Source organism: Perognathus longimembris, chromosome 17 (genome assembly GCF_023159225.1).
Source record: "Perognathus longimembris pacificus isolate PPM17 chromosome 17, ASM2315922v1, whole genome shotgun sequence".
Taxonomy (NCBI): domain Eukaryota; kingdom Metazoa; phylum Chordata; class Mammalia; order Rodentia; family Heteromyidae; genus Perognathus; species Perognathus longimembris.
In genome coordinates, this window is record NC_063177.1 from 37,422,474 (window position 1) to 37,448,767 (window position 26,294).

A 26,294-nucleotide genomic window follows, 5' to 3' on the forward strand; every position below is an offset into this window, starting at 1 on the left:
AGAACCTGATAAAACTGTACAGAACACCTGAAAGGCAATGTCCTCAGAAGATAAGGATTCCTCCACTAGAGATCTCCTCCCTCTCCTAGCACTGGGAGCCTCAAGAAGTCCTGGCATATCTCTTGGCCTCCCACTTGTGTTCATGGCAGCTCTTCCTGCCAGCCTGAGATTTCATACCTGTCCTAGGAGTGGCAGGTCATACTGCACAGAACGCCCTAAAAGGCCAGTGTCCACAAGAGATAAGGATTTCACCACTATGGGGATCCTCCTCCTCCTGGCACTTGTGAATCCATCTCTCCCTCCCACTCATGCTCATGGCTGGGGAACTCCCTTCCCTGGCCCTCAATTCCTACCCCCACCCCCTATCTGTCAGAAGCACAAAGCCATCCAGGAGCAGTCAGGAAAACACAGAATTCTGCTACTTGCCAAGGTCTTAGCCAGCTCCCTCAAGCCCCATTGGGCTCTGCCAGGCCACTAAGACCAGCAGTCCTAGAGTCCCCATTACCCTCTCAGGCCCTCCAGGAAGCAGAGGCCAGACACAAGGGGAAACAGGAACACATGGCCCTTTATTTGCATTTCTTAGAATACTGTACAAAGGGAGTAAAAATCCTATTCACACTTTGCTTAGAAAGATTGTTGAGGTGAAAGTTACCTATGATACACCGGGGGTGGGAGTGGAAGGCCTGTAGGCAGAAAGTAGGGCAAGTGGGCCTCTGTCCCTCAGGCCCACAGGAGAGGGCTCAGGCTACACCCTTTCAAGGAACCGCATCCCCAGTGCGACTGGGGAAGGAGGGGGCACCCCTCTAGCCTCTTCTCAGGCTGAGGAGACTTGCCCTGCAGGCCCTCCCTGTCCCTTCCATTGCCCTGCTTGGCAGGGGTACTGTAGAACCCTACGGCCACCAACCTCATGTGAAGGTGGCCTCACAGCCCCTTGTGTACATGCCACACGAGGCGCCCTGTCCCAGCACCGGTCTGCATGAGGTCTCAATGTTGGGGTGGGAGAGCCCCAGCACCGGCAGTTTCTGTCCCAGCTTCCCCAGCCCTCCCCCCTCACATCACTGCGGAGGGTGGTGTCAAACCAGACCTGTGTTTATATTGCCTCCTCCACCCTTGTTCTCCCCCCACACCAACCCAGGAGCTTCGAGCCCAAAGCAGCCTCCCTTCCCTATCCCCATCACCATTCCGTGGGTGAACTAACTAAAGCTCCAAGCCAGCCGCCACCTCTGCCCCCATCAAAGAATTTGGGCTCTCACTTTTGCCTCCCCCCTCACCCCCCCATCCCCCCCCCCCACCACCTTCACATCCACCTGCATGGGCTGCTGTGGCTGCTGAGGCTCACTTCTAAGCCTCAACTCCGTGTCCCCAACCTCCATCAGGGCCAGTATGGCAGAGCCTATGCCCACCCACCCCACTTTCTCTCTCCTCACCCTCCCCACTCCCAACCTATCCCCAGGGTGGGCTGCAGGGGAGTCACCAAGACTGAGCCTTGGATCAGACAACTCTGCCCAGAGGGGTGAGGTGTCATCACACACTCGCTTTGTTATGTACAAAACACAGAGCGTCCCTCCACAGACCAAAGAACTGAAGCTGTACCGTCCCTCTACTCCCATACCGAGGTTAAAGTGCTTTGCCACCTGAGGGTAAACAGTGAGCAGGGGTCTGTCCCTGGCCTGTCCCAACCTCACAAGTCCACACTACTTGGGAGCCCAGCCCCTTCCACAACCACCCCATGGAGTCTCTACTCAAAAGGCAAAAAGGAAAAGGTCAAAAAAATCTGCATGGGTTTGAGCCCAGGGGCCCACCCCCAACCCCACTACAAGCTACTCCAAGTCGGCTACTGGGGATGCAGGGAGCCAGGCCAGGGCATGACCCCATCTCCGGTAGCGTCCGGAGGCTCCTGTCTTCAGCATCACAGCAAAGGCTTTCCACCCCTCCCCTGCCATCGCCGGCTGGGGAAGGGGCTGCACCCTCAGTACTTATTGATTCCAAAAATCCGGACTCCGTGGAGCTGGGGCAGCTTGGGGATGAGCACGCTCATCAAGGACACCGTGTTGAGGATGAAATGGATGTGGTCGTACTTGGTGTAGAAGCTGGTGAGGAAGTACCTGGGAGGAGAAGACAGTGTGAGATCCAACACTGGAGAGCCCTTTCCTCTCTCCCCCCAATCCTGACTGCTGAGGGAGCATGGCAGGGGTCCCCAAATCAGAAGCAGGGAGTCAAGATGTCTCTGGCTAATGAGGCGCCTCCTGACCCAAGCCCGCATCATCCCCAGGCCTGTGGGACTGTCTCATTCACAGGAGAAAGCGCTAGTGGAGGAAAGATGACCCAAGGACAGAAGCCAGTGTTAAGATGCAGAGATGCACCACTTCCTTGTCTCTGTTCATCTCTATAAACAAAAGGCCAGAGCCTGGGGCAGGGCTTGGGGGGAGAGGGAGACTGATGTAGGACCAGACTTCCCAGGGTTGCTTTGCTTACTGATGTCTCCCTCCAGCAAAAGTACTCACAGCACAATGGGTGTGATGGTCAAAAACTTTCGAGAGGCGGTGAACTGGACCCCGTAATCCATCTGCTCCCAGTGGGTTAATAATCTTGCTTTACCCTGGTCCGGGGTCTCGAAGGGTGTGCCTTTCACTGTGTGCAGGAAGATGTACATGCCCTGGAGAGAGGGGCTATGGTCAGAAGGTATGAAAGGCAAAAGTCTCCAGCTCAGCTCCTCCCAAGTCAGGGACAGGGTCTCCAGTCTCCCTCTGCTGAGCAGGGGGGTATGGCAGTGAACATGATGGAGCGGCAGGGAACCTGGGACAAGAACAAGGGAACCCAGGGGAAAAGGCAGGCCGGGCATGAGGTCACACAGGAGGAGTTAGTGGTAGTATCTCCCTGGAGCTACTCCAGCCCAACTGGAGGTGCCAGCCTTCTGCCAGCCCCAAGGGACAAAGACTAGACCCCTGCCTGCCCACCAACAAGGCACAAGGCAGCAAGTGGAAAGAACACACAAAAGGGCACAAGTGGAATACAGTGTGAGAGCCTAACTTGGGAGAGGAGCCTTTCCACAGCACACTGGGCACCAGGCTTCCTGGGCCCCCGGCACACTGGAGCAAGGGTTCAGTTCTCAGGTGGGAACTCAGTCCTCCAGATCTACAGCCACCCACCCCATCCTGGAGACACAGACCCATCTGCACACCGGATTCTTCCTGGAGACATACGCACAGGGCTGGAGCTCAGAAGGGGGAGTGGGGCAGAGAGACAGGAGCTGCCCTCTGGTGACAGATGTTGTCAGGACACCACCAAGCTATCTACCCCACATCTGGCAGGCTCCCCCCAGCCCTCAGCCTGGGCAGCAGGCAGCGTCTCACCATGTTGTGGATGAGGTTGGTGAGGGTCCAGACGACAGGGACACTCACGAAGGGGATGCTGAGCAGTACGACATGGAGGAGCCCGATGGCCAGCACATAGGAGAGCCAGATGCCGCGGCTGTTCATCACCCGTGTGTTGGGGTTCACCTCACTGTGCGCTGTACCCACATTCATCCTGCCTCCCCTCTCTGATGCTTGCTCTGCAAACAAGCAGCACAGGTGCAACAGGTCACACTACTTTTCCTGCCCCTCACGCCCTCCGGTGCCCTAGAACTCCACACAGTCTATTACTTGGATTCTCATGCACAGAGGCTGGAGAGTCCACGTGATTTCCCAATGCTGAGCTGCATCAACATTGGGCCGTCCCACATGTTATGCCATCAGGACACTGCACCCACAGGGCCTGGGAGGGACAGGCCATCAAGGAACTTAGCCCCAGATCAGAACCATCAATGCACATCTCCCAGTCTCACCCTCAATAGCATAAAATTTATTGTCAAGGTGATGTACAGAGGGGTTACAGTTACATAATAAGGTAGTGAGTACATTTCTTGTCATATTTGTTACACCCTCCCTCATTTTTCTTTCCCTTCCCTAACTCAGATAAACGTGTACACAATACCCAGTGTACCAAAATCATATACAGTGACCACAGGGGATATGCCATAGGAAATTCACCTAGTACATTAAAAACAACAACAACAATAAAATCTTCTTGTTTCCATCTCTTGGAGTTCATTTTGCTTAGCCTCATATCTTATATAATCATATGTTCGGTAGCATTTCTATAGGGACCTCTTCCTGCTAGGAAGCGGAGAAGAGGCTTGCTCCCCTAAGATTCTCACTGAGCACAAATCTTGCTGTCTCCATCTCACTGAGAACCTAAGAGAAGACATCTGCCCCAAACCCCTCCTATATAAGGAGTGAAAGGAAATGAGCCTGTGGGTAGAGCCAGCAGTAGATGAAACACTTTGAGGTCCCTATGTCCACTCACCTCTAATTCTTCAACCCTGGATCTCCTCAAACCTCAGCCGAGGACTGACAACAGGGCAGGAAGGACAGAAAAAACAGCAGACCAAGGACAACCTTTGCTCAGACTAGAAGACTCCTTTCTGACATCACTAAACTCAACTGGATGTTTTGATCCATTTGGCAGTCACTCAGGCTAACCCTTGGGATGTTATCCATTCTGCTGCCAAACTACCAGAACCCTTTACCCTACCAAAGAGAAGGGAAGAAGCTGGCCGCCAGTCACTCAAGCCTATAATCCTAGTCAGGAGGTTGAGATCTGATGGTTGCAGTTGGAAGCTAGCCTGGGCAGAAAAATCTGAGACTCGTCTCCAATTAACCACCAGAAAAGGAGAAGTGGTGCTGTGGTTCAAAGTGGTAGAATGCTAGCCTTAGGCAAAACAGCTCAGGATCAACCCTGAGTTCAAGCCCCACAATTGACCAAGGGGGGGAAACAAAAAAAGAAGAGTGGGATGGAAGGACAGAGCAGCTGGCCACAAGCTACAGCTTCCAGGAAGGATGAGAGGCACATCAATCTACTCCTCCCACAAATACAAAATCATACCTGTGGCCTCCCTCCTACCACCTGTTTTCCTCCCATCAGGTGTCTCAGCACCTGTTTATAAGTGTAAGTTATAGCACCATAACTTCTCCTGCCCAGTTCCAATAGTAGAAACCCTGAAGCAGGAGGAATCAAAGGAGCTGTTCTCAATGCCCAGGAAACAATGAAGCAACAACTCCAAGTAGGCAGAGACTGGGAGGGAATGATTTGCCCATCTGGAGATTGGCTGTTCTCAAATTCCCTGAGGGCCCTGTGACCAGCAGAAATTAGATGGGAACAGATTGCACCCATGTAGTGATTCGCCTCTGTCCTGACTCTAAAAGACCCTTAAGATTGTCACCTTGAAAATGGCCCTTTTCCCATTAAGAAAGGAGTCCCAGATGGAGATATTCTGGAAATTCCCAGATTACCTCTCCCTTACCACCACTGTGACCAACCCCCTCAGAAGCTGCCTGTCTTGGGCTAGGATTCCAGCCAAGTCTCCATAAGCATGAGAATTCTCACGGGTCAGTCCCTTATTTATAGGATAATGAGAATGAGTTTCCTCCTCTCAGACAGCTCCAAGCCTAGAGATCTCAGGGAAATATGATCCACAATGGTTTCCCAACACACAGACAGGAGCTGGCCTGGAGTGCACCCTGGTGGAAGTGAGGCTCCTGGGGCCCATCACCTAGCCCATTAAGTCGGATAATTGGTCCTAACAGAAACTCAAGGAACTAGAAGTGTCAGATGTTTACTTTCTCAGGGCCTTGGGGTTTCAGTTACCCTGACACAGCCCCTGAGACACCTACTACGCAAAGCCTAGGGGCAGAGTTGACTGAGGAGAGTTCTGAAATACCACTAAGGAAAGGCAAAGGCAAAGAGCTTCCTAAATCTCATCAGAAACCGCTGCCCTGAGGGCTTGAGTGCAGACCCATACCCTCCCTAACCCTTTATCCAAGACAGCCAAAAGCCTGCCTGAATCCCAGACCATGAGACTTCACACCCCCTTTTGGCTGTGACAGCCAAAATAAACAAATAAATAAGTTGGTAAGTCGAGGGAAGAGAGAAAGATGGTAGCTCAAGACTGTAATCCTAGCTACTCTGGAGGCTTAAAATCTGAAGGGCTGAGGTTCAAGGCTAGCCCAGGCTTCATCTCCAAGTTAACTAGCAAAAAAATGGGCTGAAGACATGGCTCAAGAGAGACAGCTGAGCAAACTTGCTGAGTAAGCAAGTTCAAATCCTGGTACCTAATTTAAAAAAAAAAAATTAAGACAGGGCTACCAAGGCCCTAGCTCACCCTGAGAAACTCTTCCCGGTGCCTAAACACTAGATTCTCTGAGGATAGCCTAGGAGACGCTCCCTTAAAAAGATCAATAAACTAAAGAAAGGACTGGGAGCACTCTTGAGACATGCAAGGTACATGTGCATGCCACTTCCATTAGTAATCCACTGACCCTTCTACCAGAAGCGGAGATGAAAAGCTGGCAGAGGTAGAGGGATCCCCAAGCAGCTTGAAACTGAAAAGTTTTACTGTCACAGCTGGCAGGTGGCTGTTAGCAAGTACCAAGGCCCAATGTGGTTTCTTCAGGACCTGACCCAAACCAGAGCTCTGTTGACCACTTTTTTTTTGCTGGCAGCTCTTTCCCCAGCCCTCCTCACGGAATCCATACACAAATATCCCGTACAGTCCATCAAACACTTCGACCAAAGCCAAAGTACACCACTGGGGTAGCCGCCAGGTGAGTGCTTCCCACTGCGCGCCCCCCCAACCCCGCCGCCTCCCCGGTTAAGAACAGTCCTTTAAACAGCAAATCTCCAGCCTCTGGGTAGTGAGCACAACCATACAGGCCAATCCCGCTCCGCATCCCCCTCCTCGCAGGGACCCCCCCCCACACACACACACACGGGGGAGTTAGTGGCAGCGCGCCACAGAGTTTCTTATGCTCCAACTCCCCGCCCCGCCCCCCCAATCTGCAGGACCACAAACTGCTCACCCACCTCCCAAACCCTGATGGGGTGGGAAGGGAAAGAAAGCAAACTCTCACTAGCTCGCCCGCAGGGAAGAAAGAGGAGGCGGAGTCCTCACTATTGTTGGGGCTGGAGTGAAACCTCGGGCTGGGGAAGGGAGGGAGGGACGGGGGCCTCCCGTTCTGCTACCCAAGCACTCGGGAGCCCGGCCAGACCCGGGACCCAACCCTCCTTTCCACGCGCTCACCCTGCCCCGGAGGCAACCAAACCTTTTACACCCCAAAGTCCAGCCGCTCCCCGCCCCCTACTCCCAGCCGACGCACTCCACGCCGGCTTCCTGCCCCCCCGGCCTCCAGCGACCACTTTCCTCCACCCGCACCTCCCCGGCCGACGCACCCCCTCCACCGCCAATCACCCCGCCCAGGGCACCTCCAGCCCCGGGGCGCCTCCTCAGAAGCCCCCAGCTCCCCTCCCGTCCCTCCGCAAGCTCTGGGGCCTCCCCATCCCGCCACTCCGAGGCTGCCAGTCCCGACTCACAGGGTCCGAAGGTCGAAGGTCCGAGAGGGATACGAGGGAACTGAGGCTGCGGCTGCTCCAGCCGCGGCAACAACCAGCGGCGGCAGCCACCCTGCTGGCAGCTCCGGCCGAATCAGCGCCCCGCGCCCGTGCCCGCCCCTGTGACGTCACCGCCACGCGCCCGCGGCGCGGCTCCTCCTGGGAGTTGTAGTTTCGGTGCTGCCTCTGAAGTTTTCACTACCACCACCACCACCCTCCCACCCTCCGCTCCGCTCCCCTGCCCGGCTCCCTCCGGCAAGTTGTAGGTTTCTCTCCCCTCTCGCCCCCGAGCTCCAGCGCTGTCCTCGCTGCGGCCTCACTCACCGCGGAGCATTTCCCCGTCACCCGATAGCGAGATCAGATGGTATCACTTTCGTGCCGAACAATTCCAGCGTTTGCCTCGGCACCTTGCAGGTGTGGTTTTACCCTTGCCCGGATTTTGCAGGTGAAGACATTCAAGAGTTTTAAGTAACTTAGAGTAGATCCTTGCTGGGATAGTTTGACCCCCATTGCAGAGCTTTAACCACAACGCCTCACTCACTGCCTGAGCCCTGGCTCCAGAGTGGATCCTCCAGACACCGACCACGCTGGCCCTTCACTCCGCTAGGCCCTCCTGGGGTCAGATTTCCTGGATGCTGGCTGGGGTGAGGGTCTGGAGGGTCGTGAAGAAAAAGCCCTGTGGACTGCACTGGTTCAGGACCTGGTCACACCTAGTCGCAGCTTCTTCCTGATCAGATTAAGTCAAAATGAGGCTACATGTGGTGGAAAGAGTTCTTGATGAGCAGTTCAGAACCTGAGCTGCTGTCTCTGGTCTGTGTAGGTGGTTTTAGGTGGGCTGTGCTGGGTCACCAATCTTAACATTTGGGTGCTCTAAAGGTAAGGGCACAGATTTTACTGCCAGGCAGGCATAGTGTTGACACTCCTTTATTGGTAGTATGACCCTGGACATGCTGCTTCTCTTAATCTCCAGCTCCACACATATGACATCCTACCTGCAAAGTGTTGTGAGAATTCAAAACAATGCATAGGAAGCTGCTGGACTAAATAGCTCTTAAGGTCTCGTAAGTCACTCCTATTATTTAACCAGAGGGCCTCTTCTGGGTAGTTTCCACTTCCCCGCCCAACTTCTAAGTCTATGCTATGCATGGCAGGGCTGGAATAGCAGGATCTGATGATGTCATGGATGCTGACCTGGCTGGTCCTAAGTCTACCTTGAATGGAATACACAGGGGTAGAAAGAAGGCTAGCCCAGGCAAGTTGGTGAACACTTCCTTCAGACCACCACCCATTCTGAAGGGGCTGCCAAGAAAAAGTTGGCACAAAGAGAGGGTCTTGGAAGATATCTAGTGGGTACCAACCAGGTATCTGAGTGTCCCAGAGCTGCAGACAGTTCCTCAAATAGTTCCCAGGCCATTGACCCAAGAGTATATGTCCCGAGATCTAACTAATCAGATCAGCTGAAAAGGTCTGCCTCATGTCCCCTAAAAGGGTGTCCTGAGTAATGGAAGTTTCTTGTAATCAGCCTTCTTCAGATGGAAGTAAACAGCTTGAATGATGTGTTCACAGAAACCTGTGCAGCATTGAGGTGAAAAAGATGTCTATACTTTTCAAAGTGCCCCTGCTTGACTCCTTTTTCTATTCTTTAGGATTCTTCCATCTTCCGCCAAGCTGGTCACACCTCTGGCTCTTTGCCAACTTCCCCACTGCTCTGAGACACTCAGCAACCAGACAAGGCCAGCGTTTCAACAAGACCGATTAATACAGAGTCTAACGGAAAGGTCACTGGATAAGGCATGGCTTATTCATAACTCCTGCTATCAAGATAGTGTGTTGTTGTTTTTTGAACAGTGAGAATGAGCAGAATTCTGACTCACCCTGGGCTTGTGACAGTTGTTAGTCACGTTCTGCTTTATTTAGCTGGAGGCCCTTTCATGATCTTTCTCCTTCTCTAACTCTTTGCTCTCATAATTACCATGTCTTCATCAAACATCCGTCCATCAGCTGTAACTAGGCCTGGACACCATTCTAGATGAGTGACAGCAGTCTTACATAATGCCAGGAAATATACAACTACTTAAGACAAGTGGGCTTTATGTCCCAAGAAGCTAAAAAAAAAATTGTTCATGCTTGGAAACCATGATTACACGCATGGTAGGGCATTTTAAGGAAGCCATCCATGTACAGGAAAAACTATTATTTTTGAGCCTGCCCATGCTAGCAATATTCAGAGTAGCAGAAAGCTAAAAGCAACTTAAGTCCTCGAGAAAAGAGTAATGGTCTAGATACTGAATGAGATAGAATGCAGCCATGTTGTGTGTGATTGTGAAATCTAGTGGCAGTATGAGAATGTGTTTCCCAACTTATAGAAAAGATCAGGATACAGCCTCCATCAGAATTCCTCCAGATGTAGTCAGAAAAATTTAGAACATAGAAATAGCTGAGTGTGATGACAAACAACCAGTTATCTTGAAACTCTGAGAAGTAGAGGCAGGAGGATCACAAGTTCAAGGTCTGCTTTGGCCACATAGCAATACTCCATTCAAAAAAAAATCAAAGAAGACAGGATGCTAGTGGCTTAGGCCTGTAATCCTAGCTACTCAGGAGGCTAAGATCTGAGGATTGTGGTTGGAAGCTAGCTGTTATCTGATGATTATGATTTGAAGCTTGAAAAGTCAGGGAGACTCTTATCTCCAATAAACCAAACAGAAAAACCAATCAGAAAAAGATAGCACTGTGTGCTAGCCTTGAGCACAAAAAGGCTCAGGAACAGAGCCCAGGCCCTGAGTTCAAGTCCCAGGACCAGCAAAAAAAAAATCAAACGGAGTATCATCCAAAAGCTTTATTTGACCCTGATTCAAGCAAATCAATTTAAAAACAAGATTTTCTTAAATTATCAGCAAAACTTGAATACTGATGTATTTGATCTTAAGAAATTGTATGTCCAGGCTGGGAATGTGGCCTCGTGGTTGAGTGCTTGCCTACCATGCATGAAGACCTGGGTTCGACTCTCAGCACCACATCTACAGAAAAATCTGGAAGTGGCACTGTGGCTCAAGTGGTAGAGTGCTAGCCTTGAGCAAAAACAAGCCAGGAACAGTGCTTAGGCCCTAAGTTCAAGCCCCAGGACTGGCAAAAAAAAAAAAGGAAAAAAATTATATGTCCTAGATCAGGGTCCTAAGGGTCCCTTGAAGATAGTGGCATCTTTAATGCCAATGGGCACTAAATAACAATAGCCCATCTTTAATGGGCCTCAGGACCCATTGCATCGAAGACAGCAGACTAATGGGAGATCTTCAGATTATTAGGCATGTGCTTTTGAAGGAGATCATGGGACCTTAGCCCATCCTTCTTTTCCTCTTTCTGTCTTTCCCTTTCTGGCCATGATGTGTGTGTTTTATTCTGGCATAGGTGCCATCTGGGCCTTGCCACAGGTCCAAAAGCAACAGGACCAAGTGATTATGGACTGAAACCTTCAAAACTATAAGTGGAAATAAAGCTTCTTAGTTTAAAAAAAAAAGAAATTATATCTTCTTTTTTCCCCCTCAGTCCTGGGACTTCAACTCAGGGCCTGTGCACTATCCCTGAGCTTCTTTTGCTCAAGGCTAGCACTCTACCACTTGAGCCACAGTGCCACTTCTGGCTTTTTTTTTTTTCTGTTTATGTGGTACTGGGGAATTGAACCCAGAGCTTCATGCATGCTAGGCAAGCGCTCTACTACTGAGCCACATTTCCAGCCCGACATTATTTATTTATTTATTTATTTATTGCCAGTCCTGGGCCTTGGACTCAGGGCTTGAGCACTGTCCCTGGCTTCTTTTTGCTCAAGGCTAGCACTCTGCCACTTGAGCCACAGTGCCACTTCTGGCCATTTTCTGCATATGTGGTGCTGGGGAATTGAACCCAGGGCTTTATGTATATGAGGCAAGCACTCTTGCTACTAGGCCATATCCCCAGCCCCTGACATTATTTTTTAATACTGGAGATTGAACCAAAGGTCTTAGATGTATAAGGTCCACTGAAAGGAGACTGCCACATGGTTCAGGCAGAAAATAGTTTATTGAGGGGAGGGGGGAGCGCAAACTGCCAGTCCACATGAGATGGAGGCATTCATCTTGAGCAGAAAAGCTCAGGAACAGCACTTAGGCCCTGAGTTCAAGCCCCAAGATTGGCTGGCATGCATGCATGTATGCATGCATGCGCACACATATACACAAACACACACACACACACACACACACACACACACACACACCACTGTAAGTGGAGAGAATCAGTCTTGAGTGAAAAAGTTCAAGCCCCAGAACGGGCAAAACAAAATAAAAATGTTTTAATCCCCATACACCTTAATATGAACCATTCCCTCCCACTGATAAAAGCAGTTTAGAAAACTGGAAATATATTACAGAGCACAAGGGCAATGGATAAAATCTGTAGCTTCCAGACAAGACGGTCCACCCATCCACCCACCCCACCCCCACCCCACTCCCGGCCTCCTCACACCCTTTCTAAACATAGATGGTGATGATCATAATATCCACCCCATTTGTGAAGATACAACTCATGAATAGATATGAAACACTTGGAACAAGCCCTAGCACCTAGTTAAGTGCTCAATATGCATTGCCTTTTATTCATTATTTCCACATTTGAATGGTCCTGCCTGTAACCTCCACCAGCCTATGGAAATTCAGTAAAACACAAACATCTGGTATTAGGATGGATGGGTTCAGGGCGATCTTTTACATTCTCTAGTTTCAAACTTTGTGTAATCTGATATTACTTTTAAATATTTCATGAAATGCGTTTTTAAAATAGCCTCTGTTCTGAGCATTCTGTCTGTGTCTGTGTGCGCATGCGCACTCTGGAAAGCTGCTTCGTCTGCTGAGGTAGACACATTCCCCAGCTTTGGGGTGTTCCCGTCTGGGGTGAGGGGGTAGTGGGGCCTCTGCTTATAATAGAAAAGGAGACATAGGACACATTGCCAGCAATGGCAGTAGCTGGGAGGGAGGGACATCAGAAAATGGCACCTCTTACCCTCAACCGTAGGGCAGATAATGCCACCTCTCCCTCCTGCTACCCTCCAGCTCTCCCACCTCACCCCTGCTACCAGCAAGGGAGGCGCCGCAGTCAGCCCAGAGCAGGTGCAAGGAAGGACAGAGTTGTTTGTTCCACTGACATCAGAGTTTGTTTACACAAGGGCACCCTAGGCATGAAGGAAAATGGAGGACAGGTTACCAAGCAGACAGAAGAGACCTGAGTAAGCCTCCTGAGAACCAAAAAGCGAGAGGGAAACTGGAAGGGAGGCAGAGACAGGTGGCATCCCCAGCAGAGTCCCAACATCGGCAATTTGGGGCTTCAGAAGCAAAGGCCTTTAGGCCCTCAGCCAGGACATGGGAACCAGAACCTCCTCACTCGAGGAACCAAGGGCTGGGAGATACTGCAGGAACCCTTCAGCTGGGCACTGGGGGCTCATGCTTGGAATCCTAGCTACTAAGGAGGCTGAGATCTGAGGATTGCAGCCAGCCTAGGTAGGAAGGTCCAAGAGACTCATCTCCAATTAACCACCCATAAGCCAGAAGTAGGGCTGTGGTTCAAATGGTGGAGCACTCCTCTTGAGCAGAAAAGCTCAGGGACAGCATTTAGGCCCTGAGTTCAAGCCCCAAGATTGGCTGGCTTGCATGCATGCGTGCATGCGTGCACACATGTATACACACACACATACATACACACACACACACACACACACACACACACACACACACACACGCACCCCACTGGAAGTGGAGAGAATCAGTCTTGAGAGAAAAAGTTCAAGCCCCAGAACAGGCAAAACAAAACAAAAAATTTTAATCCCTATACACCTTACTATGAACCATTCCCTCCCACTTTAGAAATATATTACAGAGCACAAGGGCAATGGATAAAATCTGTAGCTTCCACCCCCACCCCACCCCCAGCCTCCTCACACCCTTCTGAAACTAGTAGGTTTCACCTAGCTAGAAATTCTGGGTGGGCTTGTCCCCAGACCAGCGACCTCTGCCTTCTTCAGAGCTTATAAGTGTTCCACAGGGCACAGGGGGCTTGAGAGGAAACGCTCCTCCACATCTGCTCTCTCTCCTTCTGGGCTGCTTGCTCTGCAGTTTACTCCCATGTACATTTCCTGCACAGAGTAAATGCTGGACCATGATTAGCTGAAGCAGGCCACTGAGCACACATCCAGAACAGCCACAGGGAGACACAGCCATGCCCGGAACACCTTGCTCTCTTTGGCTCCTGTCTCAGCCTATAATGTTTTGCCTCTTTTCCTTTTCTCTCTAGTAGACTCCTTTTCTTTTCTTTCTTGAACTCAGGACCTGGGGCTACTTGCCCTCATTGGCTTGTTTTCTACCAACCCAGCCACGCCTCCAACCCCTAAAAGGGTTAGTTATTTCTCCCCACCCCCCCTCCTTTCTGGCCTTCCTGCTAGACTCCTATTCATCCTTCAAAGCCTAGCTCACCTGTTACCTTCTCTGTGAGGCCTGCCCCAAAGCCAAACAGAGCCCACATCTTTAATCCTCTAAGCTCCTGGAACCCCTTCAGACACCTCAGCTGGAGCATATCAGGAAGTATATTTGTACACACACCAGTCCTCTCCAGTGTCTGAGAAATATTTAACCATGACCTTCCTACCTATGGTCTCCCATAGAGCTAGCATCATAGGGCTTACCACTGGCCTATTTGTCAGAGCTGACCTCAAAGCAAGATCCTCCTGATCTCTGACCCCTGAGTAGCTGGGATTACAGATAAGAACCACCACACCTGGCCTTTCACTGAATTTCTTTTCCCCAAAATCACATCTTGGGGATATGGAATTACTACCCTGCAAGGGAGGGAACTCAAATGGAGTCTGTGGGGGTGGGGCCCTGATACGATTCCTTTCCTGAGTCCTGAACTTGGGAAGCGGGCCCTGCCATGAGTCAGCCTCTCCTCTCCCATCAGGCACACATCCAGTTTAAGGGATCTTGGAGAATTCTAGGTCCCATGAACCAGACTCAAATGGATTGGAGAAGGACGTACCTGTGTCCAGTGGCACAAATGTCCCATGGTATTGGGCCCACGCAAGGGTGTTCCCATGCACACCTCAGGCCATAGCCACTCAAGGAATGCCCCAGCCATACCTCCCTGAGTCCCGTGCTCTCTGTCCCAGTGACTGGGCCTCCTTCTGCCAATCCATCTCCGCACAACCAGCAAAGCCATCCAGAATATCAAATCTACTTTGAAATCCTTTTAATCCCTTATCTACTGAGTCCAGTTTCCCGCCCCCCTCCCCCGGGGTGCCTGAGATAGAACCCAGGGCCTCATTCATGCAAGCACTCATAATTCCCTAACCCCCTCAAGTCCCAATTCTTACACAAGGATCTGCTTCTCTTCTTTAGTAGTAGCTTTCACCACCTGCCCCACCCACTCACTTTATGATCTAGAAGCAACATCATTCCATGCATGCTCCCTGGCTCTGCCCACTTCCTTCCCAGCCTTGAAGGCCTCAAAAAGTCTTCCTTTGTTGGAGCCTCCTGTGATATCCAAATGTACCCGTAAACAATGATACCAGCTGAGAGAGGGACAGAAAACCAACACAAAGCAACAAGTCTTACCCTGGGCTGCCATTAGGATCCCCTAAAGAGCATTTAAAATCCCTATCACTGGACACATACCAAATCTTTGCTTCAGAATCCCTGTGGGTGGACCCAAGCGTGAATAGTTTTCACAGCCTCCAGTATCCTAATGTGCAGCCTGGGTGAGGGCCGGGCTTACCATTCTCACACAATGAATGCAGAGGGAGACAGGTGCTGGGGAAGTTGAGAAGCTCAATGATGTCCAGGCCAACCTCTCAGTGAGAGGTTCTGCTTTATTGTCTTGGGATCCCAAGATGGCTAGAATTGACCTCCTCTGTGCAAAGTAGGAAGAAAAGAAGGGCCTAGCCCCATTCCCTCTTTAGCAAGTCAAAGACTGTCCCAGAAAAACCTTCAGCCAAGTCCTCCTTAGTTGCCACTGACCAGAATCGGACCTCCTACGGCCCCAGCTGCTGAGAAGGTGGGAAACATGAGTGGCAGGATTTCTGATACCTGAGGGACTAGTCGAGCTCACTCACCAGGGATGAGGTACATGATAACTCCCCAATGCAGATTTATCACAGAAGGAGATAAGGAATGAATACCAAGTGGGCAGTCAGCAGGTTGAGGCATATTACTTACCCTCTCTGTGTGTTTCAGAGCTCCTGGTATGTATGTCACTTACGGCAGAAATGGTACTTATGCATGGTGATGATATGTGTCAATGTGCCATGTCTCCTAGACCAACAGGTCACAATTCAAACTGCTCATTAAGAACATCTGGGAAGCTTTATTTATTTTTGCCAGTCCTGGGCTTGGACTCATGGCCTGAGCACTGTCTCTGGTTTCTTTTTGCTCAAGGCTAGCACTCTGCCACTTGAGCCACAGTGTCACTTCTGGCATTTTCTACATATGTGGTGCTGAGGAATGGAACCCAGGGCTTCATGTATACGAGGCGAGCACTTTACCACCAGGCCATATTCCCAGCCCCTCTGGGGAGCTTTAGAAAGAGGCTAGAACCCAGACCCCCATCCATGGAGATTTTAACTTGATTGACCTAGGGCTTAGTATCACAATGCACACTTGTAATCCCAGCTACTCAACAGATGAAAGTAGGAGGATCACAGTCTACACATACCCAGGCAAACAACAAGAGCTGCTTCCTGAAAAAAAATACATAAATCAAAAAGGGCTGGGATCGTGGTGAAATGGTAGAGCATCTGCCTAAAAAGCATAGGGGCCCTGAGTTCAAACTGCAATACTTCTAGAAGATTTTTTAAGTTGGTCCAGATAAATCACCAGCAAAAGTGATTTTAAAGTGCTCCTAGTGATTCTAATGTGCAGAGTATTTTGAAAACAGCTGCTATAAACCCAGCACCCTAAGAGCAGCATGTGTGCCCCATTCAACTAGCACAATACTTGGGACATCGGGCTTCAGGAACTCCACACTGAATAAGGGAACAAAGGAATGAATGACAGAGAATTTCTGTTCCGACCTCTCAGGGCCCAGCCTGCAGTATGTGCTGTTCTAACTGCAGTTCCTCCTTCCTCAGGTATCCTGTTTCTTGAGCCCTGCTCTTAGCCACTCTCCATTAAACACACCCACAGCTCCGGGGCGACTGTCCAATATCCAGGCTCAACTCTTAGGCCTTAGCTAAATCCCTTGCCAGTGTAAGAAAAAAAAAAAAAAACTAGTAGGAGGGGAAGGGTTCCCCAAGCCCTCTCCTTCCACATTCAGCCACAATCCCAAAATGCATTCCCAAGCATTTAGTGGCACATTGATGGCCTTACTAACAGGGAAACATTTTTTGCTTCTCCTGTCTAGGTGTAGAAAATGTATTTTCTCTGACTCCTTGGACAAATGTGAATCTGAGCACTGTCCCTGTTGATGTCACAGGAACGAGACGGGGAGAGCGAGCACATTACTAGAGGTGATAGCATCTGGTATCTGATTCTTGCTCTGTGAAGCTTCTGAAACTTCTTGCTCAAGGGTAACCCACAGTGTCAGCTCCATGGACATGCAACCCACACCACCACAAAGCCCCACATCACTGCTCAGAAGGACTTCACGCTAGGTTTGTACCCTGCTACCACTGCCTTGAAATCCCTAACCATTTTAAAACAAAAAGTCCAACCCTGAGTCCTACAATTATGTGTCTGATTCTGCCCAACCATGATCTCTACCAAATTCAAGCAAGGAGACTGAGTCAGAAGGATCTTGGATTCAAGGCCAACCTAGACTACATGGCAAGACCTTGTCTCAAAAAAAAAAAAAATCACACACACACACACACACACAGGAAGGAAGGAAGAAAGCGAGAGAAAGAAAAGAAGAAAGAAAGGAAAGAAGGCAAAAAGGAAGGATGGAGAGATGAGGAAGGAGGGAGGCAAAAAATAAGGGAGGGAAAGGTAGGGTTGTTTTTCTTTTTGTCGGTTGTGGGGCTTGAACTCTGGGCCTGAGCACTGTCCCTGACAGACAGCTCAAGGCTAGCGCTTTACCACTTCGAGCCACAGCACCACTTCTGGTTTTCTGATGGTTAATTGGAGATAAGAGTCTCATGGACTTTCCTGCTCTGGCTGGCTTTGGACCATGATCCTTAGACCTCAGCCTCCTAAGTAGCTAGGATTACAGGCGTGAGCTACCAGCACCTGACAAAAAGGTAGATTTTTACAGACCTGTTCTCTCTAGATGGTGACACCCCACTTTCCTCTTCTCTGCCACCTCTCTGACCTAGTGGGAGTGAGCTAGGGTTTCATATGATAGATCAGGGATCAAAAGAAAATGACACAGCGTATTGGTAAGTGTGACTTGGAGCTGACAGAGGTGTGAATGGGAATAGGAAGTGGTCGGAGCAGGAATCAAGCATCTAGGCTATGTTCTGTTGAGTCATTGATTCACTGTGAAATCCTGAGCCTCAGTTTACCTATCAGCAGTCTCTAAGAGGACCAGGTGGTCCTTTCTTTTGACCTCTGTGAATCGCTGGGCCTATAAATCCAGCACCAACCTGGAGATTGTATGAATACATGAGGCAAGCAACCAACAGGGCTGGACATGAAAATAAAGGGAATTATGGAGGAAAAAGATATTTGTCTCCATGACTTATTGATAACTCTTCCCCTGCAGAGCATAAACGATACAGTGAAGAGAAGAAACCTACCTTGGTTGCTAAAATGAGGACAGGAAGCCATAGTATATTCTGGAAGACCATGACTATGACAACTGGCCTTTGCAGAGCAACTTACACAGCTCATTCACGTCCACTTAACCCTAGTGGAACCTCTCATCCTTACAGCAGTATTCTCTCTTGCAAAAGCAGATGCCAGTAGGGCACTGGTAGCTCATGCCTGTAACCCTAGCTACTGGGGAAGCTGAAACCTGAGGAACATAGTTCAAAGCTAGCCCGGACAGAAAAGTCTGTGAGACTCTTATCTCCAATGAGCCATCAAAAAGTAGAAATATGGCTCAAGTGGTAGAGCACCAACCTTGAGCAAAAAAGCCAAGTGAAGCCAGGTACCGGTGGCTCACACCTGTAATCCTAGCTATTCAGGAGGCTGAGATCTGAGGACTGCAGTTTGAAGCCAGCCCAGGTGGGAGAGTCCATGAGATTTCTTATCTCCAGAAAAAGCCAGAAGTGGTGCTGTGGCTCAAGTGGTAGAGCGCTAACCTTGAGCACAGAGAGGCTCAGGACAGAACCCAAGCCCTGAGTTCAAGCCCCAGGACTGACAAAAATAAAAAGCCAGGGGCTGGGGATATGGCCTAGTGGCTAGAGTGCCTGCCTCGTATTCATGAGGCCCTGGGTTCAATTCCCCAGCACCACATATACAGAAAATGGCCAGAAGTGGCGCTGTGGCTCAAGTGGCAGAGTGCTAGCCTTGAGCAAAAAGAAGCCAGGGACAGTGCTCAGGCCCTGAGTCCAAGCCCCAGGACTGGCCAAAAAAATAAAATAAAAAAAATAAAAAGCCAGGTGAGAGTACAAGGCCCTGAGTTCAAGCCCCAGTACAGGCGAAAGAACAAAATGAGAGAGAGAGAGAGAGAGAGAGAGAGAGAGAGAGAGAGAGAGAGAGAGAGAGAACATGCAAGAAAGGAAAGAAGGGAGGGAGGAAGGGAAGGAGGGAGGGAGGGAGGGAGGGAGGGAATAAGAAAGGAAGGTGAATGGAAAGGAAGGGAAGGGACAAGGCAAGGCAGACACCAGTGTTCAGAGGGATGCGGTAACATGCTTGAAGAACACAAAACATGTTTTCTGGCTTCAAAGTCTTCCCACCACTCAGTTGCTATTAGGAGAGGGTAGTGAGATGGGGTGACATGGGCTACAAATGATGGTCATTTCAAGAATCCCAGGGAACTAAGTTACCCATGCCTGGTTCTCAGGCATGAGGAAGAGTTCACAGTGCCAACCCCAGAATAATGAGAAAAGCTGAGTCAGTTTCAGCATAAAAATTGGCAGCAAAACTCATAGGCCACCATATCAGATTTGGGCCTGAAGAAGAACCCTTTCCAACTCCTAAAAGGCACCATCAACCAATCATAGCAAACAAAAATTGGACCACAGCGCCCCCTGGCAGGTGAGAGAATTGGCACCATGAGAAACCAGGGGAGGTCTTCAGAATCAAAGGCCCAGGGAAGTTTGCACCCTTCTATGGCATGCTGGGAGAAGGGCCTTTGGGGAGAAGGATAGAGGCTTTGGAAGGTAATGGGTTTGAGAAGTTGTGTCCCCCCAGGCCTGCCAAGCAGTGATCCTTGTGCCCAGCCAGGCTCTGGTCAAGGAATGGAGGCTCTGGCAGGCAAAGTCTCAATGTCAGCTAGGAAAGCAGAGATGGAAAAGGGAATAGGGGCAAGGAATGGAATTGGGGCCTGGTCTCCCACACAGAGTTCATCAGGGTCTGAGATCTGCTCTCTCAATTGGCATTTCCTGACCAGGCCATGGCTCAGGTATCTGACACCTGGGGCCCAGAGTCACATGCCAGGAAACCCAATATACTTAGGCCCCAGGCCCCAGCTTCCAGCAGCCATGAGCAAACAGGGCTTCTGGAGGAGGAAGCAGGTCTCCAGAGCTAAGCAGCAGGGTGGCTACTTCCGGGGAGAGGGCAACCGCACAGAAGACTCTGCCACCAACCGGGTGAGAGACAGGGAGGAGAAGGGAGGGGAAAAGGGAGGTTGATCAGGGCAGAGAGTACAGGGACTGGCGGAGGGGTGGATGCTCCGGAGAAGGGGTTTGATGGGCATAAAAGATGGGAGCAGAGGTACTCCCTGCCTAATTGTCTAGCCTAGCTGGACACTCTGGAGTCTATTGCTAACATGTACTTCTTGTCTCCTTCATATTAGTAACAACTAGACTTTCTGATGCCTATCTGCCCACCCGGCAGCCATCCAGGTAGGTGGGGGAGGGGGTAAATTAATATTCCAGTAAGGGGAATTGAAAGGATATGTCCCAGCCTTCTTCTCCTGTCTGTGATTATCTCCACATGGTCCCCTGGGATGGCTGGGACATATCCTTTCAGGAATCAATACCTAGTCAGAGGCATACCTCACTGATTAACCTTATAGAATCAATAGATCATAAATAAGTCCAAGGGATCCTTTACCCAAAGAACCCTATTGAAAAGCTCCAGATAACTTCCCCCAGGGAAGAAGTAAGAAAGTGATGTAGGCCTGAGAAAACCCCAAAAGGAGAGTCCCTGGACCAAAGAGAGTCCACAAGGGGACCCAAGATGAAAGAGCTAGTGATGGGGAATGGAGTTCTCTTTGCTCTTCCTTTATGGGTATGGTCTTCTCTTCTCCAGATCCTATTTCACTCCAGGATTATGCCAACCTGTGGCCATGCTTCTGTCAGCTGCCTCCTTCCTGCCCCTTCTGCTGGTAATAAACATAGGGGGTTCTGTGCCCAGCCCCCAGACGCCTCCCCAGGGCTGTTACATGGCTGAGGAAGCCGGTGAGCGAACCTTCCGCTGCAGTCAGGCAGGCCTGAGCTCTGTGCCCACTGGCATCCCCAATGACACCCGCAAGCTCTACCTGGATGCAAACCAGTTGGCATCGGTACCAGCTGGAGCTTTCCAGCACCTGCCTGTCCTAGAGGAGCTGGATTTGTCCCATAATGCCCTTGCCCACCTCTCAGGGGCTGCTTTCCAGGGCCTGGCAGGCACTCTACGCCACCTTGATCTCTCTGCCAACCAGCTGGCCTCGGTGCCTGTGGAAGCCTTTGTGGGGCTTCAGATCCAAGTGAACCTGTCTGCCAACCCATGGCTCTGTGACTGTGCTCTCCAGGAAGTCCTCCGGCAGGTGAGGCTGGCACCGGGCACTGGGGCAGGCATCGTGTGCGGCCCAGGAGCCCGACCAGACCATGTGGGACAGGAGTTCCTGCTGCTGGCCAGGGAAGAAGAGCTGTGTGGGACAGGGCGAGGTGGGGCCCAGAAGAACACGGATGTGGCCCTGCTGGTCACCATGGGAGGCTGGCTGATCCTGGTGACAGCTTATCTGATCCACTACGTGTGGCAGAACCGGGATGAGACCCGGCGTCCCATCAAACGGGCCCCCGTGCTGCCCGTGCACTCCGAGGACTCCTCCACCCTCAGCACCATGGTCTGATGAGCAGAGTGTCCCTCACTCCCAGCCCTGTGCCCTCGTCTTTCCTTTGCACCCTCTGTTCCCTGGACTGCCCCATTCCATCCCAGCCCTCAGTTCACCCCACCACTCTGTCTCCCCTATATAAGTCATCTCTCTCTTGCACAACACCATTTCTGGTAGCTGGATTTGGGAGATACCTACTCTGTACCTGGATTGTGCTAGACTCAAAGAACAAAGTTGCCAAGCCCTCCGTCCTCCCCAGCCCACTTGTCACAAGGAGGTGATGGAACAGAGAATGACCCTAGGTGATTTGCGCAGGTCGGAGCAAATGCCTATGGGAACACAGTGGAGGGAGCCTGGGCCTGACTATGGGTGACCTCAGGGGCCTTGCCATAGACCTGTGTGAGCTGATGCTCAAAGAATGAAAACACACACACTGGCTCACACCTAAAATCCTAGCTACTTGGTAGGCTGAACATGAGATGATCACAGTTGAAGGCCAACTCAGGCCTGTTATCTCAGGTTACAAGGGGCTAAGATTGAGAGAATTTCTGCATCAGACCAGCCTGGCCCATGAGACTGTCTTCACAAAGAGAATCTGGACAGGTGATGCATGCCTGTGGTCCCAGCAGCAAGAAGAACCCCAAAAGTAGGCAGATAGTGGCTCAGGTATGCACCTGAGTGGGAAACAGGGCCCTATCTCAAAAATAACCAGCAAAAACCAGGGCTAGAGCCATGGTTCAAGTGATAGGGCACCAACCTAACAAGAATAAAACTGTAAATCCAAACCCCAGTATCACCAAAAAAAGGTGGAAGAGGAGAAGGATGACTTTGGGCACAAAAGAGAGAGGGTTGGAAGGCTATGTATCTAAGCAAAGAAGAGAGTTAGACACCAGTGGTTGTAGAGGCTGATAACAGGAGGATCTTGGTTAGAGGCCAGGTGGGGGCAAAAATATCCATGAGACTCCACAGAGTGAAGCTGGGTAGTGATAGTGCACTCTTGTGCACTATGACTGGGAAAGCTAAAAGTAGGTGAACTAAGGTTCAGGAATAGGAAATGAGACCCTATCCTAAAAACAACCAGTGAAAAACAGCTGGAGGTACTGCTCAGCAATATTATCTCAGCCTAGCAAGCTTGAGGCCCTGATTTCAAACACCAGTGCTAGGGACAGACAGGGCGTGGGGGGAGAAAAAGGAAGATATGAGACAAACTGAAACATTTGAACAGTAACAAGACCTCCCTTGGAGCTGGAAGACAATGGTACAGTGAGGTGAAGGGTGAGGGGAAGTTAGATTAAGCTATAGGTGAGGCCAGAAAGCTAGGGTATGTGGGGCTGGGAATGTGGCTTAGTGGTAGAGTGCTTGCCTAGCGTGCGTGAAGCCCTGGGTTCGATTCCTCAATGCTACATAAACAGAAAAAGCTGGAAGTAGCGCTGTTGTTCAAGTGGTAAAGTGCTAGCCTTGAGCAATAGAAGCTTAGGGACAGTGCCCAGGTGTGCACGCACCCCTTCTTTTTTTGTTTCTAGTAGCAGGACTTGAACTCAGGGTCAGCTTGCTCATGGCTGGCACTTGACCACACGAGCCCCACCTCCTCCCCACACTTCTGGCCTTCTTTGTCCACAGGCTCCTCCCAATGTCCCCTCGCTCAAGGTCCTCCACTTTCTTTCTGCCCTCTTCTGTACACACTAAGCCCTTTCCCTTGAGAGAAAGGTAGATTCCTCTAGGACTGAGCTGGAGATCAGGGACTGAAGAACCAGGGTCCAGGGGGTTGACTCCCAACACCGCTGAGCAATTCAATAAAGTCTGGCAAACGCCCCTCACCTCTTTCTTCTTGTTCGTTTTTCTGAATGTGTGCTGCCTGGCTGCGGGGGGGGGGGGGGGCGCGGGGCAGTGGGAAGAATGTTGAGCTATTTCCCCCCACTTTCTCTCCTCCTCTATGCTGGGGTGCTCCCACTGGGCTGAAGGCCAGCTCCTCCATGCCTGCCTCCCAGCCCCCAACACCAGAGTCTGACTATCCGAAATCCAGGGTCTGTAGGGCATTAGGGAGGATGACACTGGAATGATGGAGGCTGAAAGGAAGTCTAGAGGGAGGGCCAGCAAGAAGGAGGGTGGGGGGGGGGCATCATTTGTCAGTTAGTCTGCAGAGTCTGCCCAACCAGCTTCCCCAGAGCTGGGACGAGAACAGGAAAGCTCTTGGTAGTCTGTCTTTTCTCTAAGTGGAAGTGTGAGTAGAGTTCTAGGAGAAACCAGAAGTGTATTAAGTTAATACACAAGGGGCTGGGAATGCGGCTTAGCGGTAGAGTGCTTGCCTAGCATATATGAAGCCCTGGGTTTTGGTTGGTTGTTTTTTTTTAAAACTGTATTTTTTTTTTGTCTTTTCTTTTTTGGTACTGGGGATCGAACCCAGGACGTTGTACTTGCTAGGTAAGCACTTTGCCACTGAGCTACATCCCAGCCCGAAAGCCCTGGGTTTGATTCCGCAGTATCACATACACAGAAAACGCCAGAAGTGGGCGCTGTGGCTCAAGTGGCAGAGTGCTAACCTTGATAAAAAAGAAGCCAGGGACAGTGCTCAGGCCCTGAGTCCAAGCCCCGGGACTGGCAAAAAATAAAAATAAATAAAGTTAATACATGGCTCCTTGGTCTGGGGAGGCCAGGGAGGCTAAAGAAGGGGGGCATGAGATACACCCCTACTACCAAGGAGGCTTCTCTAGAAATGGAAAGAGGTGGATATGCTCTTCCTGCCTCCATTTAAGTTGATCTACCTACATGGCCCCTGTGAAAGCCTCTTTCTTGGGGAGGCACAAGGGAACCACATAGGAAATGAAGATATGATCCATTGAACAATGTTCCAGCTTGGGGCAGACATGGGGACCAAAAAGGATCCATCACCCTCCCTGGTCCCTCCGCCCCAGCCTGGCTTCCCTGACTCCTTGCCAGCATCCCCTCCACTCTAGATCACTCAAGCACACACAACCCCAAGAAGCCTGAGCTCCCTGCAGTCAGCCAGGAACCCTCAGCTCGGCTCAGAAAACCCTGGGATCTGCTCCCTATCATCTTTTCTAACATGGTCCTCTTCGAGTCCAGGGATACTCAGGGAACCCGGAGTTCTTTTTACATGTGGGTGTGGCTACAGCCACACCGTGACCCTCTGCCCTGGGATTTGGGCCCCATTCCTATCAAAGCCACCAATCATCTGCCACTGGCAGAATCTGCCCCTCTGCTCAGTCCCCTTGCCTCCCTATCAATCTGGGACTCAGCATCCTGGTTTGGGAAAGTAGGTTGTGGAGTTCTTTGGAGCCCATATCTCCATCCATGCTGTTTCTGGAACCTTCTGTGACTCTGTTGTCCTAAGCAGCAAGAACTCCATCTTTAAGGTCTGCAGAGAGTCAGGGCTCATCTTGAGCCCTGGATAAATGCTTCAGTTCCCCTTGTTCTTCCGCCAACGTTGACTCCTTTGCCTCTCTGTGGGGCTGGGGGGACAAGAAAGGACAGAGAGAGGACAAGGTGGACAAGGTGGGAAGAAAGGAGGAGCTGGTGCGGTAACAGAGGAAGTTTCACTAGTTCTCCCCAAGAAGAAACCCCGTCTCCTTAGCCAGTGGGGAAACTCTGAGTCAAAACTGGGTGGGAAGAAAATACCAGAAGCTGAAGCTAAAGCTCAGCTCACCACAGAAGATTTGAACAGGCACATGCCTAGGCCAACAGTCACAAGAGACCTGGAGCAACAAGGCACATACTACCCAACTGGGGAAACTCCCAAACTAAAAGAAGTACCCGAGTTCTTCCTGCCTGGGGAGTTCTGAAGCTGATTAGACACAATAATGGAGCATGATTCTTTTTAAGTTGCTATCTACAAAAAGAGCAAATTAGTCCAGTATGCTGGGCCTGAGACTAGAGACAAGATTGCACAGGAAGTCAGGAAGAACAAGAGGAGATCCCAAAAAGCCCCTGCCCCTGTGTGACACTCACCCCTCTAAGGGAACAAGAGGAGGAAGGGGTAGAGAGAGAGACAAAGGTGAGCCTAGGGGTGCAGCTGAGACAGGAAGAGAGTCCTACACAGAGAGATTCATCCAGCCTTACTCCATCCACCACAGGACACTGAAGAAACCAGAGCAAGCACACTTTGGCAAAAGCTTTGGAAGATAGAGAGAGCCTATCCCATAGTGGCCATGGTTGTTGATAGGCTGAAGGAAGCCTTACTGGAAAGGCGGGAGCAAGACTTGGAGGCAGATCTCTGAGGCTCTGCCCTGGCCATCAGGGCATACCTGTCTGCTCCTTCCCACACAGCCGCACCCTCCCGGCATGCATCCTTGGTCTTTTCATGCCACCTCCATTACAATAGTACTTTTCTCTGTTCTGAGGACTTTCCCATCTATCATCTCACAGGAAACCTGTAAGGAAAGCTAAATGGCTATTACAACCCATTTCATAATATTTAGGAAATACCCGAGGTTTCAGATACTTAGGGAGGCTGATCAAATCCTGATGAGTTTTGCAGATTCCTGCCTGTCAGTTTCTCCGGTGGGTCGGGGCGGGGGCTCCCATCTCTATCATGTCCTCCACCTCCTTCCTCTCTCTGCCCCCTTGACTGTCTATTTCAACATCACCATCAGTCTGTCTCTGGGAGCCTCCTGAGCCTTTGACCTCTAGCAACTAAACACCAGGAGAAGGAGGTACCAGGCAGGACCCTGTGGGATGGCGGGGGGGGGGGGGGG

The 26,294-nt window shown here is 50.7% G+C and overlaps 2 protein-coding genes across 2 annotated transcripts; one reads left to right on the forward strand and one right to left on the reverse strand.

Moving 5' to 3' along the window:
• Positions 1-1,385: 1,385 nt before the first annotated feature.
• Positions 1,386-7,542, reverse strand: Ormdl3 (ORMDL sphingolipid biosynthesis regulator 3). The gene is made up of 4 exons (XM_048366413.1): positions 7,411-7,542; positions 3,354-3,553; positions 2,505-2,656; positions 1,386-2,105 (listed from the first exon to the last, which is right to left on the reverse strand). Exons 2-4 carry the CDS (start codon positions 3,525-3,527, stop codon positions 1,970-1,972), a joined length of 462 nt encoding a protein of 153 aa, XP_048222370.1. The 5' UTR covers positions 3,528-3,553; positions 7,411-7,542; the 3' UTR covers positions 1,386-1,969.
• Positions 7,543-20,359: 12,817 nt separating this feature from the next.
• Positions 20,360-21,600, forward strand: Lrrc3c (leucine rich repeat containing 3C). Its single transcript, XM_048366686.1, has 2 exons — positions 20,360-20,389; positions 20,799-21,600. The coding sequence occupies exon 2, from the start codon at positions 20,836-20,838 to the stop codon at positions 21,598-21,600; it is 765 nt and encodes a 254-aa protein (XP_048222643.1). The 5' UTR covers positions 20,360-20,389; positions 20,799-20,835.
• The last annotated feature ends 4,694 nt before the right edge of the window (positions 21,601-26,294 follow it).

Coding starts and splice junctions, on each gene's coding strand:
- Ormdl3 (XM_048366413.1), bottom strand. CDS start 3,527: ATGAATGTGGGTACAGCGCACAGTGAGGTGAACCCCAACACACGGGTG. Junction 2,657..3,353: donor CCAACCTCATCCACAACATG/GTGAGACGCTGC, acceptor CCCTCTCTCCAG/GGCATGTACATCTTCCTGCA. Junction 2,106..2,504: donor ACCATCACACCCATTGTGCT/GTGAGTACTTTT, acceptor TTCTCCTCCCAG/GTACTTCCTCACCAGCTTCT.
- Lrrc3c (XM_048366686.1), top strand. CDS start 20,836: ATGCTTCTGTCAGCTGCCTCCTTCCTGCCCCTTCTGCTGGTAATAAAC.